The sequence below is a fragment of the Melanotaenia boesemani genome, chromosome 13, assembly GCF_017639745.1.
Source record: "Melanotaenia boesemani isolate fMelBoe1 chromosome 13, fMelBoe1.pri, whole genome shotgun sequence".
Taxonomy (NCBI): domain Eukaryota; kingdom Metazoa; phylum Chordata; class Actinopteri; order Atheriniformes; family Melanotaeniidae; genus Melanotaenia; species Melanotaenia boesemani.
In genome coordinates this window covers 908,098-921,479 of record NC_055694.1, presented here as the reverse complement: position 1 = coordinate 921,479, position 13,382 = coordinate 908,098, and the positions used below count along the sequence as shown (strand labels likewise).

At 46.7% G+C, this 13,382-nt stretch overlaps 1 protein-coding gene across 2 annotated transcripts in view; it reads left to right on the top strand.

The window, feature by feature from the left end:
* The window catches only part of srpk3 (SRSF protein kinase 3), a 32,075-nt gene extending 23,931 nt beyond the window's left edge, over positions 1 to 8,144 (top strand). For both annotated transcript variants that reach the window (XM_042004251.1, XM_042004250.1), the window contains exons 8-17: positions 1 to 50; positions 291 to 316; positions 1,465 to 1,557; positions 1,747 to 1,795; positions 2,740 to 2,958; positions 5,653 to 5,750; positions 5,839 to 5,946; positions 6,199 to 6,268; positions 6,367 to 6,459; positions 6,761 to 8,144. The exon at positions 1 to 50 is cut by the window's left edge and continues 116 nt beyond it. In XM_042004251.1, the coding sequence (XP_041860185.1) occupies positions 1 to 50; positions 291 to 316; positions 1,465 to 1,557; positions 1,747 to 1,795; positions 2,740 to 2,958; positions 5,653 to 5,750; positions 5,839 to 5,946; positions 6,199 to 6,268; positions 6,367 to 6,459; positions 6,761 to 6,945 (991 nt within the window). In that variant the 3' untranslated portion in view covers positions 6,946 to 8,144. The remainder of the gene's footprint in view (positions 51 to 290; positions 317 to 1,464; positions 1,558 to 1,746; positions 1,796 to 2,739; positions 2,959 to 5,652; positions 5,751 to 5,838; positions 5,947 to 6,198; positions 6,269 to 6,366; positions 6,460 to 6,760) is intronic.
* Positions 8,145 to 13,382: the final 5,238 nt, after the last annotated feature.

Sequence of the window (13,382 nt, the reverse complement as noted above, 5' to 3'; positions counted from 1 at the left end):
GGCTACTATCTGGCAGAGGACTGGAGCTCCACCCCCTTCCGGGTCATCAGGTGAGCAGCTGTCATGTGACTGGTCACAATAAGATGTTGGTTCTGATAGAACGGACCAGGACAATTCAGCGTGAATAACTGGGAGCTGTGGTTTCTATGGGTGGTGGCCATGGTAACAGTATCCACCATCTTTCTGTCAGCTTTCTGACCTTCTGTTTGTAACAGCTCTGTTTCTCCTGTCTGTTTGTCTGTCTGTCTGTCATCTTTCTCTGCTGGTATTTCCTTCCTGTCTGTCCATAGTTAGCATGGCTCCCAGGGATATACAGGTAAGTGTCCAGCTGTGATGCCTGCTGTGTTCTGATTGGTTTCTGTGCCTCAGGAGTGATATTTTATACATGGATGCCTCATATCTAATCTGAAGCTGTCATTTGTCATTAAAGTTTTTGGAAAAGTTTGATAAAATCTGGATCTACAACTCCAGTCATATAAACACAAGCTTTCTGTGTGAAATGTAAATAAATCAAAATCTGATCAGGTCACATTTTACTGTCAGTAGAAGATAAATAACAACAACCCAGTTCCAGGGTGATGTTCAGCACGGTGTAAAAAGTAGTTCCAGGGTGATGTTCGGCACGGTGTAAAAAGTAGTTCCAGGGTGATGTTCGGCACGGTGTAAAAAGTAGTTCCAGGGTGATGTTCGGCACGGTGTAAAAAGTAGTTCCAGGGTGACGTTAGGCACGGTGTAAAAAGTAGTTCCAGGGTGACGTTCGGCACGGTGTAAAAAGTAGTTCCAGGGTGACGTTAGGCACGGTGTAAAAAGTAGTTCCAGGGTGATGTTCGGCACGGTGTACTTCAGCCAGACATACTTCCCTCTACACCGCCTGCCCCATCGGATTCCATTCAGCCTGCTACTAACCTCAGCCTCAGCGTATCCATCTGCTCTTCATGCATCATGTTCTGCATGTTGTCAAATTCACATGACAGCACCTGGTCCACCTGGACTCCAGCAGTCTGCCTACCACTTCATGATGACGTCCATCTTGTTTGAATTCATGCTTGTGTTTTTCTTCTTCTCAAATGTAAGTCGCTTTGGATAAAAACGTCTGCTAAATGACTGTAGAATAGAATAGAATAGATCACTTTCTTAATCCTTTAACACACACAGAACCCACCACCACCCATCTACTTTCCATAGAGCAGAAACAAACTAACAGGCATTTTGAACTAAATCTGCTAACAGATTAAATCCTAATAAGGAGGCGGAGGCGACGATCCCAGTTTTCCTGGAATTACAATCTGTTGGAGGCTTATTCTTCTTTTGGGAATCGGACAATTAGCCATCGCGCTCTCTAGGTGTTGATTCTGAAGGGGGTTTGGGGACGGGTCAGACTCCTGTTAAACAGTCTGTGATAAAGAGGAGTTTTACTGTTAACCCTTCGTTGTTCTCTGTTTCTATCAACCTGCATGTGTTCAGGTTGGGAAAATGTCTAAAAACAAGAAGAAGAAGTTAAAAAGAAAAGCCAAACGTCAGCAGAGACTGTTGGAGGAGAGGCTTGTTGATTTACAGGTGCAGTAATACTATAGTAATATTACAATACTGCAGTAATACTATGCTACTACTTCTACAGTACAGCAGTAATATTACAGTTAGGTACAGTAATACTACAGCAGTACTACCATTCTCCGGTGAAACCACAGTAATGATCTGCATCCTGCTGTCAGAGAAGAGAAACACTGTTTTTATCTTTGTGTTCAGAGGATGGAGGAAGAGGAAGGTCTGCTGCAGCCTGATGACATAGATACCTGTGAGTACACACCGAATACACACCAAGTACACACCTTTCAGACACTACTATATACAAGTTCAAATTGGTTGCATCGTGTTGTTTCGGTCCATAATCCAATTTAAAAATGAGGAGGCTTTTCTTAGAGAGGCTGCATTCCACAACGTTCCACAGCATTCCACAGCATTCCACAGCGTTCCACAGCGTTCCACAACATTCCACAGCGTTCCACAACATTCCACAGCTTTCCACAGCATTCCACAGCGTTCCACAGCGTTCCACAACGTTCCACAGCGTTCCACAGCGTTCCACAACCTTCCACAGCCTTCCACAGCCTTCCACAGCGTTCCACAGCATTCCACAGCGTTCCACAACCTTCCACAGTCTTCCACAACCTTCCACAGCATTCCACAGCGTTCCACAGCCTTCCACAACCTTCCACAACCTTCCACAGCCTTCCACAGCGTTCCACAACCTTCCACAGCCTTCCACAGCGTTCCACAACATTCCACAGCTATCCACAGCGTTCCACAGCATTCCACAGCGTTCCACAGCCTTCCACAGCCTTCCACAACCTTCCACAGCCTTCCACAGCGTTCCACAGCATTCCACAGCATTCCACAGCGTTCCACAGCCTTCCACAACCTTCCACAACCTTCCACAGCCTTCCACAGCGTTCCACAGCATTCCACAGCGTTTCACAGCATTCCACAGCGTTCCACAGCATTCCACAGCGTTCCACAGCCTTCCACAGCGTTCCACAGCGTTCCACAGCATTCCACAGCGTTCCACAGCCTTCCACAGCATTCCACAGCATTCCACAGCGTTCCACAGCCTTCCACAGCGTTCCACAGCATTCCACAGCGTTCCACAGCATTCCACAGCATTCCACAGCGTTCCACAGCGTTCCACTTCTGCAAAAGCTCCAGGACCATCTGGTAAAAAAAATCTTTCTTCATTGTCAGGTTTAGCAGTTGTCAACGGCAACACTTCCTGCTCCACAGCCAATAGCAAAACCAGTCCAGATTCGAGCTCCTTCTGGTTGGAGGACAGGTGTAATTGCCATGCCCCTGGACGTTTCTGTAGTCCCGCCTCTGGCCTATCAGGATTCTCCAGCTCTGTGGTGTCAGCAACGTCTGAATCTGCACTTTCTACTCAGTCAGGATGCTCGAGTGGACCCGACGGTAAGAATTAATGCACACACACAGCATGTCTGGGGGCGCTAACATTGTCATATCCATGTGTAGTCGGTCCAGGATTCAGAACTCTGAGTTTCCTGCTGGTTCTTCTGATTGAATTAAACTTTGGTTCTGACCCATGTGCTGATTCATCATGGCCGCTGTGACATGTTACACGTTCTTACTTGGAAAGTAGTCAACTTGATACAAGAGGAAAAAAAGATGCATCAATGATGGCTTAAAATCACATCTTAATCCTAACCACTCATGATGTGAAAATTCCCACCCCAGTAAATCAGCATTTTAGTTTCTACCTGCCCTCAGACTTCCATGCAAACTTTACGTCGTCATGGCTGTTAGGCAATATGTCCACCAGAGGGCAGTGCAGTTTAGGACATTAACAAACAGCACCGGGTTCAGATCCCACCCTCCACCTCAGGCTCAGGAAAGATGGCGTCAGGCGTCCCAGGTGTGCTTGAAGCACTGTTAGGAGGGACAACTGACAGTGACACCTCGGGATGTAGAGCTGATCCCTGCCTACAGACCTCTGATCTGCAGACCAAACCACCACCAGAACCATCCAGGTCTGGACTGAGGAGGCTTCCTCAGCCTTACTGGACTGCTTTGAGCACAGACTGGGGAGGGTTCATAGAGGACGCTGATCTGGACGAATACACCTCGTCTGTCCTGTCCTATGTTCACTTCTGCTCTGATGCTGTCCCACCCACAAAGACCATCACAGAGTCCGAGCCCAGAGACCAGCAGGTCAGCAGGACCCAACTCTCTCTGACGCCTGGAGCAGCTTCTTCCAGGCTTCGCCTCTCCAGCAGCAGAAGTACTGCTCACCTTCACCGAGGCAGCATCAGCCTCTTACCCTGCAGCTGCTCCACGTCACCTCCACCCTGAGGAGGAGCCATGCCAGCTGCGGGTCCAGATCAGGTGTCGGGTCGGACACTATAACCGTGTGCAGACCAGCTGTCCCTGCAGCTTTCCAGGGTTCCTGTTTGCCTGAAGACCATCATTGTTCCTGTGCCCAGAAAAGCAGCATGACCTGCCTCAATGATCACCGCCCGTCACCGCAGTCATCATGAAGGTTTCCAGCGGATCCTCCTAAAACACATCAAGGCCATCCCTGCTGGCCTGGACAGCCTGCATCTGGTCTACAGGGAGACCCGTTCTACGAAGGATGCTGTCTCCGTAGTGCTCCACCTGGTCCTGACTCACCTGCAGCAACACCTGTGTTAGGACACTTTTTGTGGACTTGAGCTCAGCCTTTAACACCGTTCTCTGGGACCTGCTGGTCCTGTTGACTCCTTCAATGAAGGTTGAAATGTTTCTGCAGATGCTTCTATTAGTCCAGCGTCAGAGGACAGCGTAAGCGCGAGCGTATCCTCCCCGTCAGCTGATCAGGCCACAGGTCTGGACCTCACTCCAGGTTTCTGACGGTGGTGGTTTGGCATCTGCATTCTTACTCATATAATAAATCTCTCCGTTAGTCATGGTGAAGAGGCCGAGGTTGGTCCCCTCTAGTAGATAATAGTAGATCTGATATTGGAAAGACCAGGATCAGTCGCTGTCTCAAAGGTGTGTGTTATTAGACAAAACCTGCTTTCAGTCTGGATTCAGAGCAGCACACCCGTCTCCCTCATCTCTGTGATGCTGAGGGGACCATTTCCGGTCCACTGTTCTTGGTTGGTGTTGATATGTCAGCCTCCACACAATGTGGGCTACTTTTCTATGTCGAATATGTTTTTCTTTACCCAGGGAGAAATGTTGAGGACATTGAAATTATCATTGGAGAAGAGCTAATTAAAGAATCCTCATCAGACAAAATATTTAGTTTCCATGGCGATGAAAACCCCCGCCTTCACTGCTCGGTGAAGGTGGAAGACACTGCGGTGTCCAGAGGGAAAGCTGCATTTGTTCAAATTCCTGACGGAAGCACCGGTCACACAGCGATGGATGGAGGTTGTTCTGAGAGCAGACACAGAGTTGCACCAGCGTGTGTGTCGGCGCTTCATCGAAGATGCTTTATGAATGAGGGTCGGGACCAGCAGGGACCTGCTACCAGGCTGAAAGGGTCTGGTGATCTGTGGACCTCGTGTCTCAGATGGCTGTATTGCTGGGGCTGCTGGTCCCGGAGGCACCCAGGCTGCTGCATTTTCTGGGGTCTGCTGCTCTCCTGCCGGCCTCGGCCTCCCTCCAGGAGGTGGAGCAGGGTCCTAGCTTGGGGGGTGGGCTTTAATGCAGACTTTCTCTTGAACGATTTCTGGGCTGTTAAATCCGATTCTCATGTCTGGGCTTCGGCTGGTTATCAGATTTATTTTCCCGAGTCATTTGAAGTGCGTCCATGTGCACTCGCATCTCCTGAACCCCTGAACATGTGGCAGCTTCTGCTGGGCTGCAACGCTGATCCACACGGACTCAAACCTCCGTACGTGACCTCACACCTGTCGTGGGATTTGATCGTATCCTACGCTCACGTCCGGATTAATAAATGCAGAGCCTTGTGTGGAAATGGTCGTGCACACAGATTTCCATCCTACATTTGTTTGGTAAATGAGGGCCAGTGAGGGTAAAGTTGCTACTTCCTGTTCAGGAGGTGGGCACACTGATGAACTCCTTGACAGCTGATTGGTTGAGTTTGTCTTCATGTGTCTCAGTGACCAATGAGATTAAAGCTCTGACGTCTGTCTGCAGTCTTCAGCTCCTCAGACTTTGTCATCAGTCCTCTGGATCCTCAGAACGCCAACCGGCTCCGGGTGAAGATCGCTGACCTGGGAAACGCATGCTGGGTGGTAAGACACCATCTTCCTCACTTCCTCCTCTCCTCTTCCTCTGTAGAGCAAACCTCTCTCTCTCTCTCTATTAATGTCTCTCGTCCAGCACAAACACTTCACCGAGGACATCCAGACGAGGCAGTACCGAGCGCTGGAGGTTCTGATCGGAGCGGAGTACGGCCCACCGGCCGACATCTGGAGCACCGCCTGCATGGTACACACACACACACACCTCAGCCTCCATGTTCACGCATAGATTCCATGTAACTCAGTTCCAGTTCAGTCCAGTTCCCGATTCTGGGCCAGTTCTATGTGGACAGAACTGGCTAGGGGCATAGTCATGTTGATTAACATGGTAGATGTCCAGAACCGGTTCAGCGCCAAGTCCAGAACGTAAAACTGAACCAGAACCCAGTCCAGAACCTGGTCCAGTCTGCAGCAGTGGTCATGTGACTTGTGGTTTCAGGCCTTCGAGCTGGCAACAGGAGATTATCTGTTTGAGCCTCATTCAGGAGAAGACTACACCAGAGACGAAGGTACACACACACACATAATCATTGTTTCCATGGCAACAGCGTTATTTTCTTTCATTGACTCATCATTCCTCATCAACTGGTTCTGGATCTTGTCCCAGATCACATCGCTCACATCATGGAGCTGCTCGGGCCCATCCCTGTGCCCTTCGCTCTGTCTGGCAGGTACTCCAGAGAGTACTTCACCAGGACAGGTGACACAACCTGGTGCCATTACCCACAATGCTTTGTAATCATAGGAAGTCAGGACTGCACCTACCGACATGGATGGATGGATGGATGGATGGATAGATGGATAGACGGATGGATGGATGGACGGATGGACGGATGGATGGACGGAGGGAGGGATGGATGGATGGATGGATGGATTGATGGATGGATGAAGGATGGATGTAAATGAGGTCAGGTGTGGAGGTCTGCCATTGGCTGCTTTGTGCTCCTGTGTTTTCTTTCATAGGTGTGTTGGTGACGTATTTTTCTGTTTACCTGTCTCAGGTGAGCTGCGTCACATCTCCAGCCTGAAGCCGTGGGGTTTGTTTGAGGTCCTGCTGGAAAAGTATGAGTGGCCGTTGGACCAGGCGGCTCAGTTCAGCGACTTCCTGCTCACCATGTTGGATCTGCAGCCGGACCGGCGAGCCACGGCGGCACAGTGTCTGCAGCACACATGGCTGCAGTCCTAAACCACACAGGAAGCCACGCCCATCAGGAGAGCTGCCTGACAGTTGATCGATTGATCGGTGGAGCGTCATCATCGCTGAGGCTGGATCTAAATATCCCCTCTGGACCTGAGCCACAAACACCTCAACACCTCTCACCTGAACGAAGAACACCTGATCTTACCTGTCCATGTGTTGATGGTTTTAGAAGCAAGGTTCTGTTGAGGGAGTCCAGTTTAACTTCAGAGTTCTTCCTGTCGTCTCCCCACTGGACTTCCTGTCTCGCTATTTAACTTCCTGTTGGTCTGAACATGTGATGCCGCTCCAATTAGGGCTGGTGTTCCTCAGAGGTGGAGTTCAGCTCCTCTGGTTTATTGATTGGTTTTCTATAGTTTTATTGTTATTTTTTCTGAAGAAGACACAAATAAATCTGTAGTCTTCATTTTCAGGTATTCCAGAATATCATCTTATGTAATCAGATTTCAGCTTGTCATGAAATCCTGACGAATCGATGTAATATCAGCTGTTAACATCTGTTGCCAAGCAACTGTTTGTATGTTTCACCTGTTATTTATAAATGTCTCTGACTGAAACCACAGAGAAACCTGCATTTATCTTTAAAAACAGGAAGTGATGTTATCGGTTGTTATCAATCAAGTCGACTTCAGTAAACCTGCTGATGTATTTGGTGGTGGGAAGAGCTAGGAATGGCCACCTGGAAATGGCTCGGATCAGTCCTCATCCTGGTTGCTATGGTAACAGGGATGGGTCCGGCCCACAGACGCTGCTTATCTGCACATTCAGACAGAAGCGGTCAGACGGGGGAACTGCCAGGCCTGTGCAGATACTGGGGTCCACCCTTAGGGTGACTTCTGTTCCAACCTTTGACCTCCAGCTGACAGATTGATTGACAGATGCTGGTGAAATGTTTTGTTTTTGACTTCCTATTGGTGATTTTTATATGTAACTGTCACTTTCTGCTGAACCTGTTAAAGGATAATTGATTATTGATTATTGATTATTGATCAGACTTCTGGGCATAATGAATAACTTTGATGGAGGTATTGACCACATATTGATATTGTAGCTGAAGAAGTGGCGGCGTCGTCCTCATCACCTGTTTCTATGTACTATAAGAAATAGTGCCTTGAAAGGACAAAACCGCTGATGTAATGACTTTTTTTCTACACGTGTCTTTGAAAATAAAGATAGATGAAAGCTTACCTGTTTTCTGGGATCTGAGCTCACCTGGAGCAGTTGAAGTCCAATAATCAAACAAATTGTCTCAAATCTTGACTGATCCAATCCCCTGCCTTAGCTGCAAGAGAAGACAGTGGAAAGGAAAAACTCCATTTTAACAGAAAGGAAAACCTCTGACAGAACCAGAACCAGAACCTGGCTGGAGGGTGGCCATCTGCTGGCACTGGTTGGGATGGTGAGGACAAGAAAGAGAGACCAGCTTTTATCCAGGAAGACCTGCTGATAAACCCAAGATGGCGGTGAGTGTAGACACAGCGACCTCTCTCTGTCCCGATCGTTTGATGTTTTGTTTATCAGAAAAGTGTTTGAAAGTTTTTCTTGTCTGTCTACGTCAAAATACATGTACAAGTGACAGGCTCTCTTAGACATCTGCAAAAGCCAGATTTGTTTTTTTTGTTTTTTGTTTTCTTTTTGTTTTTTTTTTTTTATCCTGTCCAGCAGCATAGCAGCAAAATGATAATCTGGTTGCTGTATTGTGCTGAACAAATTTGCTCTACCAAGGGGAGGCCTATGGGTAAGGCTCGTCTTGATAATCTGATTCATTTATTTATTTATTTATTTTGAATCACAGAATCTATGTAATCTTGCTGGACCTGTTAGTTACACCATGCCCAGTGGGGGACACCCCAGGCGGACCAAAGGGCAGCGAGCCCCAAGCACCCCCCCCCCCCCGACCCAACACCCACAGAGCCAGCAGCCCACCAGCGCAGTCACCCCAGGACCCGGCCCCGGGGCAACCCCCCTAAGTGGCCCCGCCCGACATGCACCACATGCCATGCCCCCCAGGTGTTGTTTGTGTGTTGTGTTTCTTGTGTTTTGGTGTCTCGGTGCAATTAAAACTGAGAGGCGAGTCGCCACAGGGTGCATCCAAGGAGACCACTGAATGGTCTCCTCCGTTCCACCCCACATGGCTCCACGCCTCCCAACTCCCTACGTGTGTGAGTGTGAGACAGAGAGGGCGGGAAGTAAGAGGGGTCCGGGGATGTACGTCCAGAGGGAAGCAAACTTCCAGGGCAAGACAGGCCAGGAGAGGCCGCCCCCCATGACCGGGCCATTCAGGGACCATAGCCAGTAAGCCGTCACCAACCCCAGAAAGTACCCACCCTCCCACATCCCTAACGGGATCAGACCCACGGCCCACCACCCCCAGGCCCGCCCAGGCCCCCCCCCACAAGTGCACTTAACCCCGCCCCAACCACACACAGAAACACATGCACACACCTATTTCCTTGCACACTCCCGCTCATCCTTACTCATATATGCCCTCTCAGCCCCACCCACACAATATAAACACTAACACAGCATCCAACCCTCCCACTCTCACTCCCCAGACACACCCCCACCCCCCCTGCCCCCGGGCCATACCCTGGGTCCCAGGGCGTCAACCAGACACCAGGGCATGCACCAACCCACACCACAGCAGCACATCCGGGCAGGCCCAGACCCCCGGCCCATACGGACCCCACCACCCCGGAGGGAGGAGGACCACCCCCGGGCACCAGAGCCCAGAACCCCCGCCCAGTCCGCCCCGGAATAGCCCGGCCGCCCGGCCCAAGACCGATGCCCACTAACCCAGGCGCCACCAGTGGCCTCACCACCCGCCACGAGGCGACTCCAACCGCTGGCCCCCACAGCCCCCGACGAGGCCAGACCCAGAGCCACCCCACCGCAGAGTAGCCCGATCCCGCACCACGGGCAACCACAAAGAACCCGCACCCACCAGTCACTCCCGGCCATTTCCCAAACCCCCATAGCAACGAGGTCACAGTCCTCCACCTACACTAAGTGATGGAACTAAGCACAGGGGACCAGAGGGAATGAGATTCAGCTAAATAGTTCTTTGAGGAGGCAGACATTGTCTCACTACTGATGTGGTCAACTAAGAGATTCCTAAACTGCTGAATACACAGATTATTTTTGTTTTTCCAGTTCACAAGGATAGTTTTCTTTGTGATGTATAATGCTGTGTGTATCATGTGTGCAGAGTTAATTGCCATATTAATGTCACCTAGTAGACATAGTGCGGGGATTGTAGGAATATTACATTTAAACCATGTTGACATGTCCACACATACCTGAAGCCAGAACCTGCGGACAGGTGTGCAGGACCACAAGGCATGGAGGTAGTTGTCAGGTGTGTTTTCATTGCAGTGTGTGCAGATATTTGATTGTGACAGACCCATCCTGAACATCCTTTGTCCTGTATAATGACTTCTATGCAGAATTTTGAATTGTATTAGTTGCATATTTGTATTTTTAGTTATTTTAAAGGTGTTTAAACATATTTGTGACCATTTATCTTTATTAAAGTTATTGGATAAGTCACCCTCCCATTTTGAAGTTGGAAGACAGATTGAGTCTTCTAGTTTGGATAATAGTCTATATGTTTTGATAATAGCTTTGGGGCATTGAGATTCATGAATTCTGCCACCCTAATAGGTAGCTGTAAGTTTAATTGATTAATGGTATATTTTTTTACATATAATAGATTTAAGCTGGTGATATTCTAAAAATGTTTTGCTACTGATTCCATATTGTGAAGTGAGAATATTAAATGATAAGAAGTTTCCATTTTCTATTATATGTTCTAACTGTTTTATTCCTTTATTTTTCCATTGAGTAAAATTGTTAAGCTTTTTGTTTTGCAGGATGTCAGGGTTGTTCCAGAGGGGTGTAAACTTACATGGAAAAAGTGAGGATTTGGTTATTTTTAGAAAATCCCACCAAGCCACTAAAGAGGAACTGATATTGATGCTTTTAAAACACTTATGTGTTTTGATGGTTGAGCTGATGAATGGCAGGTCAGAGATAAACAGATCCTCACACAATGCTTGCTCTACATCTAACCATGATTCATCCAGACTGCTAGGTTTAAGCCATTTGGAGATATACTGCAGCTTGTTAGCTAACAAAACATGATTAAAGTCGGGTAGCTCCAATCCGCCTCTATCTTTAGTCTGTTGTAAAGGTTTTAGACTGATACGTGATGGCTTGTTTTTCCATAAAAATTTAGATATATGTGAGTCCAGTGACTTAAACCAACTGGAGGATGGTTTAGTGGGTATCACTGAAAACAGGTAGTTTACTTTAGATAGAACCATCATTTTAACTGTGGCAACCCTCCCCATGAGTGATATGGGTAAGCGCCTCCACCGTGAGAGATCATCCTCTATTGCTTTAAGTAGCTGGACATAATTTAGCTTTGTTAGTTCTGATAACCTGGGGGAAATGTTTATGCCTAGATATCTAATGTTTCCAGACTGTATTGTAGTATTGGGTATGTTTTGTAGGTCACAGTTGATGGGCATAACAATAGTCTTAGACCAGTTAATAGAGTAGTCAGATATTGATGAGAATGTGTTAATAAGTGTGATTGTCTGGGGGAGAGATGTTAGTGAGTTCTGGAGGAAAAAGTAATACGTCATCAGCATAAAGACTTATCTTATGTTCTATATTTTTGGCATGGATTCCTTTAATCTCTTTATTTTGTCTTATGGCAGCAGCTAGGGGTTCAATAAAAATAACAAAGAGTGAAGGAGAAAGCGGGCAGCCCTGTCTGGTGCCTCTCTGCAAACAGAAGCTTGGAGAAGTTTGATCATTGGTCTTCACACATGCATTTGGGTTGTTATATAATATCTTTATCCAATCTATGAAAGATGACCCAAACCCAAATTTGTTTAACGTTCCAAATAAAAATTTCCAGTTTACTCGGTCAAATGCTTTTTCTGCGTCTAAAGAAATGACTGTGGATTCCAGGTTATGTAGAGTAGAATAATCTATGATGTTAATTAATCTACGCATGTTAGTAGAGGAATGTCTACCTTTAATAAAGCCTGTCTGGTCAGGATGTATTATTAGAGGGGTTATTTTTTCTATTTTTCTGGACAAAGCTTTGATAATTATTTTGAGATCTACATTTATTAATGAAACTGGACGGTAACTGGATGGAAGTGTCGGGTCTTTACCTGGTTTTAATAGTAGAGTAATATTGGCTAGGTCCATATTTGAAGGTATTTTTTTGTTTTTCCCTTATTTCTAATGTGATATTGTAGAAAGTGGGTGCCAGCGTTGTCTAGAAATCTTTGTAGAATTCTGCTGGGTAACCATCTGGACCTGGACCATCTGGACCTGGACCATCTGGACCTGGAGCTTTATTGTTGGGCATATGCTGGAGAGCTTCTTGGAGTTCGCTGACTGAAAGGGGGGAATCCAAGACCATTTTATCTTCATGTTTTAATTGTGGAAGATTGATGTTACTAAGAAATTTATCAGTATTGTCATCTGTTGTAGTTAGTTGTGATGTATATAATGTTTTATAGAATTCTTTGAAAGTGTTATTTATCTTGTCAGGGTCGTGGCTGATGTTTCCTTCTGGATCTCTGACAGAGGAGATGGTTGTTTTCTCCTTGTTTGTTTTTAACTGATTAGCCAGGAACCTTCCAGATTTGTTGCCATGCTCAAAGTTCTCCAAGCGAAGTCTTTTTATCTATTATTTCATTAAGTTCAAGTTTAGCTTTCCTTATAGCATTTAGTATGTGTTCTTCTGGGGAGACATGGTAAGCTCCTCTAAGGATTTAATTCTGAGTTCTAACTCTGAAATTCTCAAAGTTTCCTTCTTTTTCTTATGAGAAGAGAAGGAAATTATTTTCCCTCTCATTACTGCTTTTCCTGCTTCCCAAAGAACACACGCTGAAGTTTCTGGCAAGTCGTTATTTTCTAGATATAAGGACCATTCTCTTTTAAAGTAGCTGATAAACTCAGGATCTTTAAGTAATGACGTATTAAATCTCCAGTTTCTAGTTGCTGGTTTATTGCTCTTACTTCTCAGAGTGAATGATACTGGTGCGTGATCACTAATGCTAATAGGATGGATTCTGATTTCTGACATGTCATTCATCAGCGAGCTGCTAGTTAAGAAATAATCTAATCTAGAATAGGAATGGTGGACTGAAGAGAAGAAGGTGTGTTCTCTTAGTGTGGGATGGTGAGAGCGCCAAGCATCACAGAGACCAAAATCCTTCATGTTTTACAGTTTCTGAGGATTTCCAGACTCGATGAGCTCCTGTGGTACTTTGTTTGTCCAGTATAATGTTAAAATCACCTCCTATAATTAATGTGTTATCTGAGTGACCATAGAGGTGAAGAGGGAGTGAAAGAAGGAGGATCATCTACATTTGGACCAGATATATTTACAATACATA